This window comes from Aphelocoma coerulescens, chromosome 2 (assembly GCF_041296385.1).
Source record: "Aphelocoma coerulescens isolate FSJ_1873_10779 chromosome 2, UR_Acoe_1.0, whole genome shotgun sequence".
NCBI classification, from domain to species: domain Eukaryota; kingdom Metazoa; phylum Chordata; class Aves; order Passeriformes; family Corvidae; genus Aphelocoma; species Aphelocoma coerulescens.
The window spans coordinates 43,843,459-43,865,726 of NC_091015.1; the positions used below are offsets into that span (position 1 = coordinate 43,843,459).

General features: G+C 40.1%; 1 protein-coding gene across 1 annotated transcript in view; it reads left to right on the top strand.

The window, feature by feature from the left end:
* Positions 1-21,471, top strand: part of CHN2 (chimerin 2) — a 160,722-nt gene extending 139,251 nt beyond the window's left edge. The window contains exons 8-13 of the mRNA XM_069007197.1: positions 3,992-4,076; positions 6,446-6,619; positions 8,394-8,471; positions 14,927-15,064; positions 15,913-16,018; positions 19,622-21,471. Of these exons, the coding sequence (XP_068863298.1) occupies positions 3,992-4,076; positions 6,446-6,619; positions 8,394-8,471; positions 14,927-15,064; positions 15,913-16,018; positions 19,622-19,793 (753 nt within the window). The 3' untranslated portion in view covers positions 19,794-21,471. The remainder of the gene's footprint in view (positions 1-3,991; positions 4,077-6,445; positions 6,620-8,393; positions 8,472-14,926; positions 15,065-15,912; positions 16,019-19,621) is intronic.
* Positions 21,472-22,268: the final 797 nt, after the last annotated feature.

The following is a 22,268-nucleotide window of genomic DNA, read 5'->3' on the forward strand; positions in this document are numbered from 1 at the left end:
CATGAAGAATCTTAAAAATGAAGGGCACATTTCTAGCAAAGCTGATGGGATTTTTGTACATCTTACACCAAAGATCTTACTTACTGCAAGAGAGAGGGAACAAAAGGAAGAAATAGATGCAAGGCACAAATTCAGAGCAAGGACGGCTCTCCCTCCATCCTTGCCAAGCTAATACAAAAATTAAACAGATCATTGAAGTTTGGAGCATGAGGGCACCAGGTTTGCACCCTTCTGAGCATCCGTGCTTTCTCATTCAACCTCTCTTCCAAATTTCAAGACACTCAAGGCAAGTGAACAAAAAAAGATTCAGTATCCAGGCTGATTTGTTAAGCTGGGTTCATCTTGAGCACACCACGCAGTCACATGGATTTAGGTTTGGAGCTGGCGTCTGTCTGGCGGGACAACTTTGCATAAGCCAGTGTAGACATACCATAATTCAGGAAAGCGAATAAATCTCTGAAGCCCTGTTGAGAAAAACACAGAGGTATTTCTCTAGCTATCTGGGTGTCAGCCTAACTGGATCCCAAAGTCCTCTTGTATCTTGTTCCAGTTCGGATCCAGCAGCCTCTTTTGGATGTGCTTTACCTGCCAACTTCAGTGGGGTCCCAGCTGGTGGTGAGGTCAACCTCGTGTCTGAGGGCAGCAGCATGGAGTTTGAGGATGCTCCATGCTTTTTGTTCTAGGCTGGGAATTCATGAGAGGGCTTCTGTGCTGCTTTAAGTGAGCAAATACAGCTGAATAATGTGCATTTACCACAATACTGTGCCTGTTTGCCACCATAGCATGGGCAAATCCCATCTGCAGGCGGGCTAGTGGAGTAAAGGCAGCTGATTACAGACAAGTCAGGAGATCTGCTGGGAGAGTGGGGGCTTTGGGATAAATTTCCCCTTGTGTTAAGCGCAGCAGATAATACTGCTTCTGGTAGACAAAGGGCTTGGGGGAGACATTTTTTACAGACATCACGAAGATTATGTGTGTTCATTTAAACAAAAATAACAGCAGAGTCAGCTTTACTGCCCTGCAAATGGCTCAGGTTCAGCAGGAGTCCACAAAAGAGTATAAATGTGTCTGTATTCAGGCAAAAGTCTGTAAAACACTTATTTTCTTGGAAAGCAAGTAGAAAAGTCTTCAGACCTTCACATAAACCCAAAATTGTCTCAGAAACAATACTGTATAATGTCAATTAAAAAAAAATGCATTTAAATTCAAGACAATTGTTTTTGTTCTCTTCTGCAATATTGCCCATGGCATTATTTTGTTTTGCCACTGTACTGGCATTCCTTAACTTTGGTCTCAGTTTCCCCCTCTGTGAAGACGACTCAAATACAAACTGGAAGTGAATAAGGTAGCACCTGCAGGGGGATTGCTGCCATTTGAAATCAAGGGCACTGGAGGGCGAAGGGCAAAGAGAACAGGAAGGCAACAAGAAGAGACATGCAGGGTAGTGTTGTGTGAGATTGTCCAGCAGAGAAGAGACAGTGAAGCGACTTTTCGTTGGAAGAGGGTGAAAGACTGAACAAGAAAAGTAGAATGTATAGTCTGAAACATCATGGCTTTGGCTTATTTTAAGATATAGTTCCCTGTAAATTCTTTTTAAAAGTTCAAATTATGTGTCAACTCTAGCCCAGGCATCTCAAGTCTATGTTGTGTGTACACAGAGAGGCCTACTTCAGGATGGGGTAGGAACCAGCAATAAATAGTTCCAGATCATAGTTCCAAAAAATCTATGCCCAGTCTGTTAGCAGTGATGTGGTTACAAAGGGTGGAGCAAAAAACTAAAACTCCATCTCAAAAATCTAAGACCTGCTGTTACCTCTCCCATTTTGAAACAGAGATGAGGCCCATCTTGCAGGCAGAATTCCCATTTACCATTCAAAAATGTTGTGTTCCTAAGAACAGGCTTCCTCCGTTACTTCTTTAAAATTAATGACAAGAGGTGTAGTTCAAATTGCCTCTTAAGGGATTTTTTGCACCTTCATCTAGAAACTTTTGAAGTTCTCTCTTTTTTCAGGTAATTTCCCTGTTTCAGCTTGGCCAGAAACCACCAAGACTAGCTTTTCACAGGGTATTTCAGCTGGAGGCTTGCCATTTGAGCTAAAATGCAGATCCGTGAAAAATTGAAGTGAATGAATAAAGAGGGCTCAACCTTTGAGGGCCACTAAGCTGAATGGAACAAGGGAAGGGTGCGCTGTCAGCACTTCTCAATTGGAGCCCTCAGTCAGCATTGATGACTTTCCAATTAATGGCAGGAAAGATCAAGGAATAATCAGCTACCATTTTCAAAATAAGCCTCAGCCAGATCAGTTGAAATAAGCCTTAGGTAAAGTGAGCAAGTAGCCCCCAAATATCCTAGCAACTGCAATGGACTTTTTTTGTGAAATGGCGCGTTTTTAAAAGTCCTGGCTGAGCTCTTACAGCCACTTCTCACAAGGTTAGCTTTTGTAAACTGCTGCAAAGCAGAAGACACAGCTAGCTATCTTCCCACAGCAGATGATTTTCACCCACAATTAAGTGCAGGTGCAGACCTACTAATTATGTGGCTTTCAGTCTAAAAATTATAAAGATACAGGCATAATTAGTTTTATCTGTAGTTTTGTATCCACTGAATGTCACATAGTGCATATGACTGAAACTCAGGACATCAGCTGTTATACACAGCCATTTACCCCCACAAAAAGCCATGTCTGAAGTTCATGCTACCCACTCTGCAAAATAAAGTAAAATGAAATGAGAAAGAAGTGTGGGGCTATATCTACTAATATATCTATCTCAAACTTTATTGCAAAGTCTTGTTTCACAGAAATACGTGGTTTTCTGAGAGGTAAAATACCACTTCAAATAAAGTCAAACATTCCGGTTTTGACCTTTCACTGTCAAAAGGGAGGAAGAACTACTATTGCTTTAAGTTTGTTAACACAATTATTTGACTGTGAGTAGTTGGTCAGGAGCCATTTGCAGCCAGGCTCACGTTTTTATCTCAAAATCAGGAAGAGAGGTCTGTATTAAAATCACAATACTTCATTTTTCTGGACTCAAGAATACAGGCTTGTGTAGTTGTGATCCTGCAGACAAATGGGGCAAAAACATTAGCATGCAAAATGCTTGGCATAAAACCTTACAGTTTATCTGAAAAAGGTCAATGACTGTTTTTTCATTCTATGAATAGCAGAGAGCAGATTTTCCCATCCCAGGGGTGGAAGTGGCCTTTCAGCCATCCACCCAATGGGTAAACAAGAGCAGAGAGAAGGAAGGGATGCATTAGCAGCCAGAGTGTGCATGATTTATGTTTTGTTAAGCTCAATTAAGTCTCTGGCCAGAACTAGCTCATACCATGCCCATTCACATGGGCATAGACCTCACTATTTATTCTTCATTTCAATGAAAATTCAATGCTTACTTTACCAGAATACACATCTTAAATAAAAAGATTTTCTGCTGTAGCCTTTGGAAAAGCAGTGGCAGAAGCAGTAGTGGTGTGCAAGATGTGGCTGGGGAGCTGTGGGCTCTGTCAGCACACAAATCATTTTATTCTTCCTTATTTACTCATGTGTGGACTGTTGCAAAATGAAGTTTGGTCTGCTGAAAAAGAGTCTATTGACATCTTTTCCCTATGTGATTTCAAAATACTTGCTAGAGTGGGGAAGGGTGCTTTCATCTACAGTTCTTTGGATTAATAGTTCTTTTTTTCTGCTGGTTTCCTCCCTTCTGCTGTAGCTAGAATGTCAGCAGGCAAAAATTATTTGTTTTCAGTGTCATCCACAGCCTGGTTCTCTGCTATGTTAAGCCTATTGAAAGATAAACTTCAAGATCAAAGCAAATTTCTGTTCCCATGGTTTATTTCATCTAGACGTTGGAAGGATGTGGGCACTATGTGCTAAAGATTTACTCCTACTGAGTTTTCTGTTGTTTATCCATTTCAGTTGCTCCATCTGTCAGACCATCTGCCTCCCAGTGACCCCATTTCTTTCCCCCACCCCCATTTGTATTGCAGGTCCATACGTTTCGAGGTCCGCACTGGTGTGAATACTGCGCCAACTTCATGTGGGGTCTCATCGCTCAGGGAGTGAGGTGTTCAGGTAGCACTTCAACATTTTCTGTCATTCTCTTGAAATGCTCAGACATCTGTCCCACCCCAGCCTTCACTCCCTGCAGGAGTGGAGAGCTGGGATTTCTTTAAAGAGCAAAGCAGGAAATCCTCCTGCAGAAGTTAGAGTATTTTCATTTGCCTCATTAGCTGGTTTAGAAATGAAGCCATCAGCCCTTGGTTGCTGAGCGACATCCTCTAGTAGTACCTTGGTCCTGCCTGTTCCTGTGCCTGCTGTATGCATTTGAACTTGTTCTTCATGATTAAGTTATCCCTGATGTTTTTATGTTTTAAGAAGCAAGCACTGGAAATGGCAAAGCCAGCCAGCAACCAGGCTTCATAACTCCTCTTTTTGGTACCGGTTGCTGGGAAGTGCCCTTGTCTGCAAAGAAAGACTGCCACCTGTTTCCCATAAAAATACCATGCATTGCTGCAAGCCTGAAGTACCCCACCTCAAAATAAAAACAAAAAATATGACCTTCAGTTTCCAAGAGGGATTAGTTTTCTGTTGCCTTTATTGGCATTTTAGTACTGCATTATTTATTTTTAATTTGTTTGTTCTTTTGTGGAAAAAAAATTATCTTGGAAAAATGCAATAATCATCACATCACTTGCTTTCGGATTCAGCAAGTGAATTAGTATTTGGTGCATTAAAAATGGATTTTCATAACTTCTTTCTTCAGATTTGCAATCTCTTCCAAAAACTGTTTGTCTTACCTCTCCCTGCCCTGACCTCCAGGCATTCCTGATCTCAGACTGGCACCAGACACATCCAACCCTGACATCTGCCTTTCATAGACAGAGGAGGTAGTTGTTACCTAAAATTATTTTGGGCCACAGTTTGAAGGATCAAAATACCTTTCACAAATGCACAGTTTTATTAAGTGTAGTCTCAGCTACTGCTGCATCTTACCTCTCTCTAGGTGAATAGTGGTAACACAAAGAATGTGGGAAGAATATATTAAAAAAGAGGAATAGTAGTTTGCTTTTCAAGCTATTTGATCTTAAACACTAGTGTGCAAAACCTGACCTCGCTAGTGCATAGCACTGTATTTGTTCCCATACATAAAATATTAAACTTATGAAAAGGCATATTTATTTAGTATGAAACATAATACTCTCTCTCATAAAATTACCAACATTTAACTCTAAATAGACAGATGCATTTAAATTTAACTTCACATGCTTGGAGAACAGCACTGAACACAATGCAGGCAGAAGCCTAACTGCAGCTTCTCACATTTGTTTAGATTTCACAAACAATAATGTATTATGCAGTAATAGCTGTGTGGAGAAACACACAAAAACCTACCCAATTCCATTAAATGTTTAGGTGGGCCTATGATTTTGCTTGATTAATATTTTATAGAGTATAATATTGAAACACGCTGCAAGTAATAGTCCTGTTTACATTTTTAATAGCTTGATGTTAAATTATCTCAAAGGGTGCCATCAGTGATGGGCATGACTGGGAAGGCATTAAAACAGGAATCAGAGCTATGTAAGATAATGCAACTCACGGTGGTGGTGTTTGCTTTATTGAAGCTTATAAATTCATTTGGCTGAATAGTTGAATCTATTAGGAAAATTCAATTTGTGAAGGTGAAGCAGTGATGGTTTAACAGAAACCCACCTGTGCTACTGAGAGTAGTATTTGGCTCCGGAGTAAGACACTGAGAACTATTTGTAAAACAAATCACTTTTTTACATCATGCCTTTCACAGCATTTTATATGCCTAAGCTGACCTACAGACTAAACCACAGGGGCCACTTTAGTCACCAGTGAAGTGATGAGCCCAGGAGGGGGAGTCTGCTGGTGTGGCAGAACAAGCCAAAATGTGACACTGCAAGAATGTGGAAGAGGGAGTGAGGCATGCTGGCTCACAGCACTGTCCCAGCAGGAGTGCTCAGGTGAACCTTAGGTTCTTTGACTGTGACCTGTGCTAAGCCACAAGACAGCCAGCAGAAGACAGTCATTACTGTGCCAATTTTATTTAAGGCTAATCTAAAATACCCAGAAGTTAAGTCTCACGTGTTTAAATGCAACACCTGGAGCTATGTGTCAAGTAATGAACCAATCCAGACTCCACCAGCAGTCACCTACAGCTCAGAGGAGTGCAGGGGACATCCAGAGTTTCTATAGCTTTTTAACCACCCTGCTGGAGTTCACTTTTCCCACCACGAGACTTTTACACGTTTTCGTGTTCATCTTTCTCATCTCTGCACTATTCTATCTTTCCTGACTGATGGGAAAATTGTGCCCCTTGCTTGATGTGGATCAGGGAAATAAATTGTTAGACAAGACCTGTCAGCACTGGTATTAATTAATTAATTAGTTAACCTGGCTAACTCTGCTTGCAGACTGTGGGTTGAACGTACACAAGCAGTGCTCCAAATACGTGCCCAACGACTGCCAGCCAGACCTCAAGAGGATAAAGCGAGTCTACTGCTGCGATCTCACCACGCTCGTGAAGGCCCACAACACCCAGAGGCCCATGGTGGTGGATTCCTGCATTCGGGAGATCGAAGCAAGAGGTTTGTGTGCTTGGGAGAGCAGCAGACACAGCAAAAGGAGGATGACTTGAGTTACCTGCTAAACTAGAACAGGGTGCTGTGCTCATGCACACTGAGGACAGGATGAGAAAAGGGGTTTCTTAGTGTAGGTGATACATTGCTTTGCATTAGCTAGTAAAATTAAATCATGGCATTTCTTAATGCAATTTCCTGAAATGCTTTCTGAAAACATGTCAAAACGTGTATTACGTTACACTTCTGAAAGGGGTGAACTTTAAAGTGAACTTTTAAGTTCAGGTTTATGTGTCTTTTTTCATTACTTTATTTTAACATACCTAGGGACACATCCAATTTCGGAGTAATCAGTTTAAATAAAATCCATTATTAATAACCTTTACAGACACTGTGGGCAGGAGAACACAAGTGACTGGAAGTGACTCAGACAAGTGAGGTCAGAGGTTGTGGTGTTTTGTGGTAGGACACAAACTGTACAGGGTTTCTCATGATGCTTGGTTACTGACTGATGGATCCTGTGGCACAGGCAGCATGTCAGTGCCAAAACTCAAGCTTGTGACAGGTTATTGATAGACAGATGTGTGCCAGATTGAAGGAAAAATATATCCCCTTCAATAATCATGTATCCCCTCTGTAATAATCATGTATTTTTCCTTTGGGATAGCAAATGTGCATATTGTGCTGCCCAATAAGCCAAATTTTCCTGTTAGTCACATCTTCAGCATAGGAATCTAATAATGTTGAATTCATGGCGTCCCAGTAATCTGCATAGCAACACACTGATACTAGCCATAGGGATTTCAAACCCACACATCATCTACTGAATTGAATCAAAGACTTACTAGTAAATCCCCTGCACTGCTCTGTAAAGCTCTACCAGGATTATATCATCATTGCAGGGACAAATGGAAAGAATAGTATGGACTAAGACAGAAGAGCTTTACTCTGATGATATAGCAGAAAGCTACATTGCATTTGAGATCTAATCACTTACTTGTACATTTATTGATTGAGATAAAATCTGCTGCCTGCTCTCCATTTTTTCAACATCTTTGTATTTCTTTCCTTAATTGTCACAGAACTATGAAAGATTCTGATTTTGTTCTTAAGAAAACAAAGAATATTGGAACTTATAAGTAGGTTAGCACAGAACATAGTTACAATAATGGATTTTAGATTGAAATAAATAATGTGTGTGTAACTTGGCCTGCTCTGCTGAGCTGCCCTGCATTTCATGTTGGTGTGCAGCAACGAGGAGAGATTTGTGCAAGTGACCAGATCTCTTGTGGTGGAGAAGAACTGTATCCATCACATTCATCAGTTGTGTAAAAGGTGACAGCAAAACAGGAAAGAACTGTGCTCATAGGGAGAGGCAGTCTTTTACTTGCATTGCTATTTACCATTAGGCAACTGGTAAAAAGAAGGGAGACCTCTAAAGCTTTATTAATTATAGCCAAATCCAGGAAAATCTCCTACATAAAATGAATAAATCGTAATAACATCACATGTCTCACCATTAGCAAATTGCAGTATTTTCCTCTAACATGATCAAATCAACCACATACCTAATAAAAATCAGAAAGTATAAATTCTAGAATGCTTTAATCCTTTTAAAAAAACAGTTTAACATCATCTTCATCTTTCCTTAACTGTTCCAGAGTTTCACATTACAGAGAACATTTTGCTATGCTTAGTAGGTCTGTTGTTCTTGCTTTATTGTTCTTAAGCCTAAATATCTGTTGATTACTGAAGCTAAGTTAACAAGAACTTTTTGTTTCAGGTTTAAAGTCCGAGGGCCTCTATAGAGTTTCAGGCTTCACTGAGCACATTGAAGATGTGAAAATGGCCTTTGATCGAGGTACACCATTTTTTAATCTTGTACAATTTTAATCTAAGCTTTCAGTTCTAGGATATTTCAGATCTTTTGGGGTTTATATATGTGCCATGGTAATGAAACTGATGTATAAGCAGAAGTACAGAAAGTAACCTGTCTTTTCTGAGTTTAAAGTGATCTGTAGTCCTTTTCATAAGAAGAAATCATGTTTCATAGTTGGAAGAAATAATAAAACACCAAGTATCGGTGTGTAGAAACCTAAGTAGGGGACTGGATAATTGCTCAGCGTAGCAGCACGGCTTAGACTCCTAGTTCAAGTGTCAGCCTAGATGGTACCAGGTGAAAGTTGTTAGTCCTGTCTTTAAAAGACTCAGTGCTTTACAATACAATAATATATTTATGAGTTTAAGGAGCAGGAACTCTAACTGGGAAGTCCTTCTGCCTGTAGCCTTGTAGAAAGCACTGTACCACTGTGCACGTGGTTGCATCTGCACTACAGATGAGAGGGGCATTGAGGAGATTGGTTGTACAGCATATTGAAAAACTAACAATTAAAACACTGGCTACCACCCTCGTATCCCTTCTGAATTGATTGAGCTGGTTGTGTTGGTTCTGGTTGTGCACACAGTCTCTGCACACAGGACTAACTTTGAGTGTGTATGTAAGTGAGCGCAGGGTAGGGCCTCCATCCACAGAAAACATTTGCAAGTACGTTTGAGATGTTACATGAATATTCTTCTCCTTTCCCATAAATAGTGGTTTCCTACCTACTTAATATTTTCAGGTATTGCCTCTGCTGTGTTAGGGGATAGGGTCAGACACAGCCCTGTGATCACAAGTCCATGGGTACGAGCCAGATCCAGGTCAAGCCGGAGAGTCAGCCTGGGAGTCAGGGTAGTGACCAGAAGGGTGCGTGGCCCCACACCATCATGGTGCAGCTGGAGACAGCTATGATGTCACTCAGGAAGGGACTGAGGGCCCTGGGGGCCCATGGGCAGGAGGTGTGGGGTCTCCAGGGCAGGCTGCACAGGCCAGAAAGGTCTGTGAATGGCACATCTTACACTTGCTATGCCTGAACACTTCTTGTTTGGATGCAGTAATGCAGACATCTCCATAAAGAAAGTCCAGCTAGGAATTTCCAAATTGACTGTTTTCATGCTGAAATATTCTTAAAAAAATAATACATATTTTAAAATATTTTGGATGCTACAGTTTTGAAATACACATATACACACATAGGTCAGCCATTCTTTGGGCCAGAGAGATGCACGGTGATATGACTGCTATCATGCCAAAGTAGTGTTGCAGATGTGCCACGTGAAGCAATGCTACTGGGAGGCTCACAGTCCTCACAGGTCTCATTCTGCTCCCTGCAGGTAGATCTGGCCTGGCAAACCCTTTTGTTCTGTGTCTTAATTCTCCTCTAAGTGTAACAACCCGGATGAAATCCAGAAGGAGAGGCACAGGTTGTAGAGGGAGGAGTTGGAAGAAAGCAGATTTAAATTTATGTCTGAGCATGACTTCAACACTGCTGCAGCTGTAGCTCCTTTGCAGATGCTTTGAACCACTGGAGCCACTTCAGTTTATTGCCTATTTATTAAGTATACTCCCAACATAACTGATGGCAATACACACTTGGATTAGACCCACAGCAAGGAAGAAAGTGTGATTTACAAAGGCAGCAGCACCTAGAAACAGGAAGAGGAAGGTGACTAGCAGTATTGGATTTCCAAAGGTAAAAAAGCGTGGATAAACATGAAGGCAGAGAAAACAAGAACAGAGTTTGTGTACAAAGGCTGTGGGGAAGACCACTGGGAAAAAATTGACAAAAATCTGTCTTCATTTTTTTAATGGTTTCAGGAGGGGAAAGGACTAAGAAAGGAAAGAGAGGGTGTTGCCATGAATAAAAAGGCATGAATAGAAGCATGAATATAATCCTATTATGGACTAGAGGACTATAGTATTGCTGAGACCAGAAGCTGACAACTTTCAAAACTTTCCAGTTTTGAAAATTTTTTCTCTCTTGACTGGGATAGAAAAGCAGGAGAAGTTGAGAGTTTTTGCAGAAAAAGATTTAAATAAAAAGAAAATAGGTTTTTTTGTTCTGATGTGTGGGCTGTGCAGCTCGAAGGCTGGCAGGAGTTTGAATTGGCAAGACACTTCCAACCTGACAGCTCAGGGCTTGCTTCCCTGTCAGATGCTCACAGAGACAGGGATGCCACCCTCTCCTTTGCATCCCAGCCCCATAGGTAGGAACACACTTCTTTTCTGTTGCCCTATTAACTCTTCCTAGTACTAGAAGCCAGAGCAGCATGGAGTGAACTACGTCAAGAGTGAGGAGTATCCCAGTTTTCTGTCCCAGATGAAAGAGCTGGGAGAAAAAGGAGCTGAGTGCCAGGTGGCAGGTCTTGTCTTCAACACCACCTGCAAGTTTTCTGTTCAAATTTAATTTTCTGCCCAGAAAGTGAAGTTTGTGAGGGTTTCACAGAATTCGTATTTCCACATTCACTACAGGAAATTCACTTTTTTAAAAAAAAACCTAAATTACAGGGAAATTTTAATTACAGAAAATTAACTTTTTTTTTGGTGGGGGGAGGATAGTTAAAGGTGATGCTGAGAGCAGGGGTATGAACCAGAGAAGAGAACTCTTTAATTGATAGTCTTGGCACACTACTGGAGGATGTGCACTGGCTAGGGATAAATTTCATTTAACAATTTAAAGACCATTTTTTTACCATCTGAAAGCAAGGCTTTGAAACAACCTTCTCATAAGAGCAGGGATAAAAAGCATTTGCTAGTTTTGTGAATGGAAGTTGCAGAACACGACACTTGGGCATTCCAGAGGTCCCTCCCTGCCCATCGTTTCTGAGTCAGTCCTCAGGCACCTGGCTAAAATGCCAGGACACTTTTGCACCTCCAGAAATGCAGCATTTAATAAAAGGGTTTGAAAATAGACAGGCAAGGAGTCCTCCCATTTTAATGCACTGAATGCATCCTTCAAATGATGCCATCAAGTGTTCTGGTTCCCAAGCTCTTTGTCAAACCACAGGGGCCAGAAGACAGTAGGATACAGGGAGGAGGCGTGGGAGCTGACTTGGCCATGGGGACCTCTCCTGCTGATCTCATGTACAGCTGAAGGGGTGCAATGAAGAGAAGCCAGCCCTCCCTCTGACTAATTCTGCCTTGACAAAGAGAGAGTCACTTAGTGCTTCCAAAGAATTACAGCAGGAATAGAAAAAAGTTTCCATGTCAGGAAGAGAATAGCATCCCACATAATATTACTTGGGCCCAGTGAAGCTGTGATAGTTGGTTTTAAAACAGGGTGAAGTTGGTCCTTATCAGATTTAAACTGCCTTCCAAAGCCAAAGCAGTGTAAATACCCCTACTGTAAATTAGCATTAGGCTCTCTGAGGCGCTGACAATGTTCCATTTCAGTGATTTTTGCAATGAGAAGGAGGGGAATAATGTGGATTTATTTAATCTGGTGAATGTTGGTGCTGTAGAATGACAGTTGCTCTCTGTCAGCATTGTTGAGCTGTGGCGTTGTGGCATCCAGAGAACAACCATTGTGCATTTTATCCACAGAGCTGCCATTGTCACCACTGCATTCTGTCCCCCCACTTGTTTGTATGACTGGCTGGTACAATACACTCGCTAAAAATATTGTGCTGTTAAATATTACATGAGTACATAGAGGCATTCTAATTCCTCCTCGCTCTTTTGCCAGTGTGGCTGAAAACCTGACAAATGCCAAATCCAAGAAAAAAACAAAAAGAAACATGTTAGCATGGTAAAGGTTGTGCAATAAAACCAAAACATTTAGGAGAAAGGAACTTAAATAAAATCTAATTCAGTATTCAGAGGGCAGGGGTGAGGCTTTAAGAATGTAATACTTATTCTATTTCATTCTTTAATGAACTGCTGATAAATTTCTATGGCATCTAAAGTCAGCTGAAACCTCTAAGGAAAGGAATGAAAACTTTATTTGTCTTGAGATATTTAAACTTCAACATAATGCTACAAAATGCATTTAGAGTCAAACTAACAAAGAAAGAGAAATTATGGGGATTGGGTAGAATTAGTTTTGTAAAGCTGAAATTGACTATTTCTTTTTAATCCAAAATATTTTTTAAAAAAGCTATATTAACATATGGATGCTGCAATGATACTGAAAATACCAACTGCAATCTGAAAAAGTTCTTGTATTGAAGAGTGAAAGAAATTATTGTGGTAATGCAGAAGGTAGCATATAAACCAAATGTAGTTCATCCATGCATACATACACCAACCCCTACATATCTGCTGCAGAAATGGGCAGGGTATATTACAACAGATGTATTGTCAGGCTCACTTTAAAATAAACTTCAGTGCATTTCCAGTGGATGTGTATTTGTCTCTGAAGAGAAGAGTAAAATCTTTGACTCAGGAATTCATAATTTTTCCTACAGTAAGCAAATATGTAAATAAGAGGTATGTTTGAAGTACACTGTAGTTGGAAGTACCTCAAGCTGAAGTGCCCCTTTAAGGAAGCTTGCTGGGCTGCTTTGTAAAAGTACTAAATAAATAACACTTCCATTTAGTGTACTGGTGACCTGGATAATAGATGTAAGCTTGTGATTTGCTATATCTGTTCTGAGGCAGCTGCTGGCTCCTTGGAGGTATCTGTTTTCAGTGGAGCATTTTGAGTGCTCAGTGTCCATCAATTAAATAGAGCTCTCCACACAAAGCTTTACAAGACTAATGCTACTGTGCCCGGAATGTGTGGATTAAACAAAAGATTGGGGCAGTGTAAACATCCTCCTAGGGCTTATTGATGCTGTATTAAATTAAATGCTGATGGATGTATTCAGACTGCTCAGCTGCATCAAGAAAGGCTGTTTGTTTTAAACAGTTAAGCATATAATCTCCTCTTGATGAGAACATGTAGTGCTATTAGTCTTAATGAGAATTATGTGCATACGTTGGACAGGACGTATCCCTGCAAGATTAATGCCATAGGTTTGTATAAAATGTCTGCAATCAATATAAACTCTTTTACTGTGCTGTGAAGCCTTTATCTCCATCTTGGATGCTGTGTTTCAAGCACCCCCACTCATCTGTCTGTATCAGGGCATGTCCACAAGCACTGTTACTGTGAGACAAGCAAGGCAGTGTCTTTACAACATGTCAGCACCTTGCTGGTAACAGCCCAAGCTTGTGCCTGCACAGAAAACCCCTCTCTGCTGTTCAAGGTGGCAGAACTTTGCATTGCCCCACTCATCATATAGTCCTCACCTGCACCACCTGCCCTGAGGGAAGCACAGTACCCTTAGTTGAATGGTGGGAAATAGGGACTATGGGTTATAACTGATCTGCAAGAAGCCTGAGGTAAAGCTGGGGGTTAAATCCAGACAGCCACACCCCCTACTTGGCCTGTGTCCTACCTATCTTTCCACTGGAAGACCACCAAGACAGACAGGTCCCAGGATGGGAGAAAAGCAGAATTTCTTGATCTGGAAAAAAATGTGGGTATGAGAGTAATAGGTAGTACAGAACAGAGGTAGTCATTTGAACTTGAAAAATGATAGTGATCCTGCCTTGCTGCTAGTTCTTGTAATTTCACTCATTGCAAGCCAGGACTTCCCAGCAACACTTGTAAACTTTAAGCTCATGTGTTTTAAAGTGCTCTGTAATAGAGTTCTGACTAACTCTGTTATAATGTGGCAAACAAAATGTATGCCTTTTTAGATGCATAATTCATCTGTTTAGCATTTCATTCATTACAAGTATCCATATTAATTTAAAAAATTGTGGTGCACATTTCAGAATAAATTGTAAAGCTAAATGCCTTAGCATGCCTATTTAAATTCAGATCTTTGCTATAAATAAGTCAAATATTAAGACATTAGAAGACACCAGAAAATAAGGCAGCTTTCATTCCAGCTAATCACTATAGATATGTTGGTACAAGATGTGTACAAGATTTGGATGTTTCTTGATTTTTCCTACTGCTCTCCTGAGGGTCGTTGAAAATTTATGTTATTTCTCTATGCCTCTGTTTCCCCAAGTGGAGATGAAAAAAATGGTTCATACTCCTATGCACCAATCTACAGATGGAAAATATGACATCAGAACAAGTTACTACTATCCTAGTTTCAGTGAATAAATGGGCTAAATGCAATAAATAAATTATAAACATGGTTTTTCATCCAACATTAAAACAGTATGTTTGAGATGGTACACTGCAGATATGGATGCTGTAATGACCAGCCCCTCCAAAAGATGTAAGCAAATAAATTGCTTACTGAAACAACAAGAAACTACCATTCCTCATTGATATACTATAAAGTTGGTAGCAATATATTCTCATTTAAGCCTTCCAAACGCTTTCAGGTTGTTTTTTCTTGTCAGGTTCCACACAATAAATCTGACTTAGAAGTCTAGCCTTGCTTGAGTCAAAATTAGGGTGGTTTTAAACAGATTTCTTCCTCCTTTTCTAGATGGTGACAAGGCTGATATTTCTGCCAGTATTTATCCAGACATAAACATCATTGCTGGAGCACTGAAGCTATACTTCAGAGACTTACCAATTCCCGTGATCACCTATGACACCTATTCCAAGTTCATAGAGGCAGCAAGTAAGTATTGCATAGTCATTTGTACCAATCTTTATTTACGTTTCCCATTGGTAAAGCTGTCCATGTTAAAGGAAAGCACAGAAGAAAAACTGGAAAAAACTGTCTTCATTCCTTCTCCACCATGTCCTTCATTCACATGAAGCTTATGCCTGACTGTTCATCAGATGGGATATCATGCAGGTTAAAAAAATAAAAGTAAATGTATGGTCTCAAAATAACAAACTAGTATCAGAAAGTGTGGTTTCAGTGTCTTTTTGTATATCAAGATAAAAAAATACTGTAAATCCTGCTGAGATTTTTAGAGAGATTGCCAAACAGTTTTAGATGAGCACTGGTGCTCAGTATGTGTAGGTGTCACTGATACCTACATATTTAAATACATTGAGAAATCTTGAAGTAATTCCATGCCATTTCGATCTCTAGCTAAACCTACATATTCGAGCATAGTCTTTTAAAGTCATATATCCACACTCCCATCCAGTTCCGAAGGCTAATGGAAGTAATCTTTTGTGATATTTTAAAGGGACAGTTCTGGGCAGAGTAATATTATGAAGCATTTAACAAAGCTTGGGTACTGTACCTATACAGACCTGTAGATAGAGCTACAGACCATGGAGATAACTCCTGGGTGGTCTTTGTTGCTGATTTCTTTTTAAAGATCTTTTTTTTTTTTTTTTGAGGATGTAGAAGTTGCTGATAAGCATCACATTTATGAGTACAATATTTATCCCTCCAAGCACAGTCAATGGCTTGTAAATGATTCCATAATAATAAGTTATCTTCCTGGTTTATTGCTGTGTACACATGGAAAGCCCTATTAACATTAATCCTGTTTGGTGTTTTTGCAGAAATCTCCAATCCTGATGAACGACTAGAAGCAATACATGAAGTGTTGATGTTACTCCCTGCTGCTCACTATGAGACACTTAGATACCTAATGATTCATCTCAAAAAGTGAGTTAATTGACAAGCAGGGTAATTCTTGAAGACCTTAACAATTTTCTACTTTGAAAGAGAAATATTACAGAAAATACTAATAAAGCGTCCATTAGGGCACTGCCACTAAACCAGTAATGTTACAGATAAGCAGACAAGCTGTTTGTGTAAGTGCCTATAAGCTGTGCACTCATATAGCATAGATCCTTTTGCTGGCATATTATTGCAAGCCTTTCAAGAGTTAATTGACATTTGTCACACTTCTCTGAGGCAGATAATATCTGAAAAATACTGAATGGTGGGTACTTCAGAGATGTGCTAAAGGTGCTGCTGTGAGGCACCTGACCATGCTTTGCTTCTGCCTCCACTTACCTCCTGTTTTCTCTTCGTGAACAGTAACCCTAAAAGGAAAGAGCTGTCTTGTGTGAGTTGTTTGCTCACATCACAGTAAACCAAGAATCAAGCAGGGCCTATTTTTTATGACTAGTAAAAGCAATACAGGTCCCAGTTATATCTCTCTTGGTTTTAAACACGCTCTGCCTCATTTGCTTTCCAAAACTTCTTTATGCATGCATAAGACATACATGAGGGGCTTCATAAAGCTTCATAAGGCCTACAAAGTCTTCAAAACTGCCCAAATTTAATTTTTCTAAGTTACTTAGGAGTGTACTGCCAAGTTTTCCAAGTTTTCAGCTAGGTACCTTGGAAAATTAAGGACTGCTCCAGAAAGGATGCCCAACTTCCACTTGTTTCAAGCAAAACTGTTTTTCAAAACCATGCTAACTCTACTTTGCTTCTTTGGGTATTTACATGCCTCAAGAGGTCTTCTTTGTGAGTGTTTAAAAACTGAAGCTGAGTACAGACTGGTGCTGTCATCTCAAAGCAGGCCTTCATTTATGGATATATTGCCCAAGATTTTCCTTGTCTCTGGTTAAACTTTGCTACTTGGAAACAACAGAAAAGGGGATAAGGGAGGAATAAAGCTACTGATGTTTTATTCAGAAAATCCTTGATCTCTTCTTGGTTGTCCCACTATTTGCAACACAGCTGTAAATGTGGAGTACTTTCTGGGTTTCATCTGCACTATGCTGCACTATTAATGCCAACCTAAAAAGAAAAAGACCTCAGTTCATATAAAGCTGCTCAGAGAACTTGTGTGAAGTGCATTTCATGCTCTATTAGGTTCTCATTATGCAAAAACTTTTCCTCATTTTGAATCAGCCCAGGTCATTAGAACTGAGTAATTTTTCCCCTTGATGAGACATTACCTGGGCATGCAGGAGCTTCTTTGGACTGCAGAAATGAGATGTGCAGATATCCACCTGTGTCAGTACATACACATGGACAACTGATGATGACTCATGTTGGCTTTTAAGAAGGCCTGTGGAGGCTGTAGACAAGTGGCCTGCACACAGAATCAGTACTTTCATGTCCTGACAGTAAATTTTTAATAGACATGTTTGGACTTGCCTTCCTTCTTCTCATGAACTGCAGTCCAGGCTTTGGTCCAGCTGTTGAGCTGACCTACTGATGAGGCAAAAATAGTCCAAGGTACTGATTAAGCTTTCTCTTTCAAATATTTGCAGATCATGCAAAGAGTTTCCTCTCTATTCCCAAATCATAGCTTTTGGTGCCTGCATGGAAATCAAATGCATGTCAGTTCCTATGGAAAATCTCTTGGAGAGATCTGAATGTGAAAGAGGAAGGAATCATTAAGGTTCAGACTATGCTTTTCTGTAGGTTAAACACAGAGTTCCAGCTTCAACCCCCTAGGACTCTTCCTGCATGAATAAAACCTGGACCAGTATAAGGGAGTCTATGGAAAGACTGCAGGGTCACAGCCTCTACCCCACTCCTGTTTCTCAGTCAAAAAGAAACTGCAGAGTTGTTGTTAAAAGCACAGGAAAATCTAGCAGAGGACAACATCAGCAACGAAAAATGAGTTTTTAGTCAATTAATTACCTTTCTGATAACTTTTTGCTCAAAATTGAAGGAAACGCAATAGCATGAGCAGTCCCTCCTGTGGTGAAATACATACAACTCCATCCACACTGACATTGCAGTCAGGCTCTGAATATTCTCTGTGTTCACCCCAGCTGTGCAGCAAGCCCCACACTACTGAACAGAGGTGCTAATAAGATCTGTGTAGCTTTGCACAGCTGTTGAACATCTGTGCTGCATACAACCACAGAGGGAAAGCAGACTGTCAGACATACACTTGCACAGAGGGTGCTTCAGCTTTGCAGCCTTGGTTTGTCTTTGCTCCTTGCAAAGCACTGCTAATATATCTGTGCTGGAAGATGAGGATGTATCTGTAGTAGGGGCACAAATGGACTTCTGTCCTGAAAGCAAAGAGGAACAGCATTTTTCTGTGATGTTCTTTGCAGAGAGATGACAGTAGAAGCAAAACCAAGTCATATGAGTACCTTGCAAACAAGGGAAGACCAAATTACTTCTGGTTTCAGCCACTTTGTGCTCCCCTGATGGCATGAGTGAATCCACTCACAATGCCCAGCTGGGAGTTGCCATGGCTGGGGAAGGTTTCAGCTGCTGCCAGGAGAGCTGTCTCCAAAACCAGATGTGCTTCACCCTGGCAGAGGAGTTGTATGAAGATGTGAAACATCATCCAGGCTGGACTTATCACAGCAAATGTCTGGTCCTTGACTGATCAAGTACCATGATGGATCAAGGGTCTGTGGCTGTCCTGCACTGCAGCGTAAGAGCACTCTCAGGACTGAACTCAATATGCCACTCAAATGGGACAACACTGATGTGATCCAGCACTGTTACCTGGAGGGAAACCTTGAGCACACCTTGCATTTTCCAGCAGGCCTGACTGATCTTCCAGTCAGGGCTGACTTCTCTGCAGCTTGGCCAGTCCTTGGTGGTCTTTGTTTGCTCCAGCCACAAGCAGTCTATTTATTCTTGAATGTACATTACATGATGTATGTCAGCAAACAAAACAGCCTGGGCTCTTCCCTGAAGGGCCTCTGTTCATTTATAGCAGCCCGATTTAAGCAAGTCGCCTCTCCAGGCAGGTGCAGGATTCAGCCTACTCCTAAAGTGTCACCAGTAGTCGGAATCACTCAGCTGCTGGTTGGCCTGAGGCAGCCAGCAAGGCAGAACATCCATGTGAGGGGCTGGGTTCCTGCAGGCTGGAAGCATGTCTGGGAGCATCGGTAGTCTAAGGAAAATCCATGCCTGTATTTGGGGAGCACAACCACACCCCCAGTGTGATACACACCAAGCACAACCTGCCAGAGAACTGCAGTCACTGTAGCATAGAGGACTGTTCCATACATCATCATTTCAATCATGATTATGCTTTTAAAGAAGAAATTTCCACTAATTCTTATACCCTAACAGACAGTCACATGGAAAAATCACTGAAGAGGCACATGAGAGGTGTTTAAAGGCAGTAAAAATCACAGCCCCACCATAGTTGCACCATACTTGTTGTGGAAACAGTTATTATATAAAGTAAAAATTGTTGCTGAAAAATATCATTACATACCAGTGCTTGATGTGAAGCAAGACTACAGACAGAAATGCAGATATTCTTTTTTTCTGGGAAGCAAGCAACTAATTACTTTCTTTTTTTTTTTTCTAATTTTATTTTAGGGTTACCTTGCATGAAAAGGAGAATTTTATGAATGCTGAAAACCTGGGAATAGTGTTTGGACCTACTTTAATGAGACCTCCAGAGGACAGTACCCTTGCTACACTGAATGACATGCGGTACCAGAAGTTAATTGTGCAGATTTTAATAGAAAATGAAGATGTTCTCTTCTAGTCAGAGAGGCATATCTTCAAAGCTGTTTAAGATAATTAGTCTGAAGGAAAAGCAACATTTCTTTAAATTTTTTTAAACAGAAAGGAAGAGTTCCTTGACTGCACTTCAATTTCTGCAAAGTTGCAGATGGATGCCAAAATGTTTAGGGAAAGCCTATGTCTCATAGACATATGCCTCTTTGTAGAAGGGAAAAAGAAGGTCAGAAAAAATCCTCTTACCTTGTATCTTTTGCCTTGCCTCAGATGTATATTTGTTTTGAGAAGTTTCAAACAATTTTATTGTTAACTTATTAAGAAACACAAAACGTATTTTAATACGGCTAGAGAAGCAAAAAGGTACTTAATCAGTGTTACTTGTATACACCCTATACATTTCCTTCTTCATGAGACATAATTATATATGTCAATTGTGAAACAGAACCTATATTATAAAGATATTTTTGCTTTACCTAGCTGAAAGAATGGCATTTTATTTTAGCAAACTATAAATCAATGCGGTGCATTGATTATTTTCACGTAATTCTTTCCTGCATTTTTGCTATGATATATTGAAAAAATTGCCACTAATGCAGTATTATCCTGACATACCTCTTCCATTGCAAGTGTTTTAAAGGAGAATACCTTTCTTGTGCATATTTCAGCTTTCCTTAGGTTTCTTTGCATTTAGGCACTAGCATCCTAAGATTGTACACTTTTAGCCATTTACTATTTCCCAAAAAATATAGTGTTTTCTCTTTTTTTTTTTTTTCTCCCATGTCAAATACGGTCTTGAGAATTTTTCAAAAGTCCTGGTGGTAGTATCAGTTTCACATGACAGATTTTTCTTGGATTACAGTAATATATGAGTTACGTGATGCTGGGACACTGGATATTTTCTGGCCTTGTTGAAAGTCAGCACTTTCTTGGGTGAATGATGAAGGATTTGGTTTTTCTGTAAAAATTGAGTTATGTTTTGTCATGTTTCTCTATTTATAAATGTACAGTAAATCTGCTAAAATTGTAGGTATTTATCTTGAATGTGTTTCCTGATGGTTTGTTAAAAAAAAAAAAAAAAAAAGAAAGAAAGAATGTGTAGGACATGTGGGAGCTGGTGAATTTAATTATTACCAAATTTTAATATTTTTCTCCCCTCACAAACATTGACCTACAGAGTTCATAGTCTAACTGCAACTTATTCCTAATGTTAAAACTATTTCTCAGCATGACGTGTTTCTGCAAGCATAGAAAATCAACATACTTTACTACCAAACACAATTTTCAGTACAAAAAAAATTCTAATACTCCCTCATCTTGATCATTTGTATCATATGTGTGGTAACTCAATGATGCAGTTTCCTGAATTATTTCAGGGAGCACATGTTTCTATTCAAATTGAAAAATATGTGTAACTATGATAATGAAGAGAGGTAGAGGGTATGACTGTAAATTTGTCGTCTTCTAGAGAAATAACTAAGGGCTAGATAGATTAACCCAGATTTCAGAGCAAATGCTAAATAGTCTGAGTTCCCAATACTTCCATAGATCCTCCTGCCTTGTACAGGACTATTTGTTGTAGGTTATGTACTACTTAATACTGTCATAAAAATGATCTGGAAATGGTTTTATTTTGTGAAGTGAAATATGCTTTGTAATTTATGATAGTGTAAATGGAAGGAAAAATCCCATTAAATGTGTTAAAAGAGTTTTGGTGTCTGTCACTGACTACACGGCAAGCTGCCAAACAAAAATCAATCGCTAATTACCATTCTGACATTGCTGGAAACGTTACTGCTCAAAAATTTAGAACAGTTTTACTGCATGTCGCAGTTTCAGATTGGCACTAGGTTGCCCATACTACCACAGACAAGCCCATGCACACATTTATTTTCAGAGACCACCCTGAACCACCTCTGTGCAAAACTTCAAGCAAGCAATGAATCCCAGCATCAATCTAATCAATATCCGAGAAGCAAAGCCATCATCATATTTTTCCACACCCTTGAACACAGACATTTGACTCACAATGATTTTCTTTATTTTTTTCTGGTCAGTTCAGTTATGAGGGGTTTTTTTTTAAGGCAGTACACGGGTAGCTTTAGCTTGTCTCACTGTCTGGAGTCTCCAACACATGTCCCATCTTAAGGATTTGATGACAGTACAAGGCAGTGTGCCTAGAAGCACCAATGCTTAGTATCTGGAGAGCAGAAGTTTCTCATCATCTCAAGTTGGACAGAAGAATGAGTATGATTCTGCATCTTAAAACACAAATATCCACTAAATTGTTCATGTTTCACTTGGCTAACTGGTCAGCCGACGTCCAGCATCCTCGGGGCATATTGAGAATGGAGGTAAAAGGACCCTGTCCCCTCCACACCTCATTAGTGCCACCTTGTGCTGCGCCTGCTTCATCTCTTGTGTTGCACTTGCCGTGGCCATCACTGCTGCACCTGGGGTTGAGCTGCACAGCTGAGGTCAGACCGTTTCACATTCACCATTT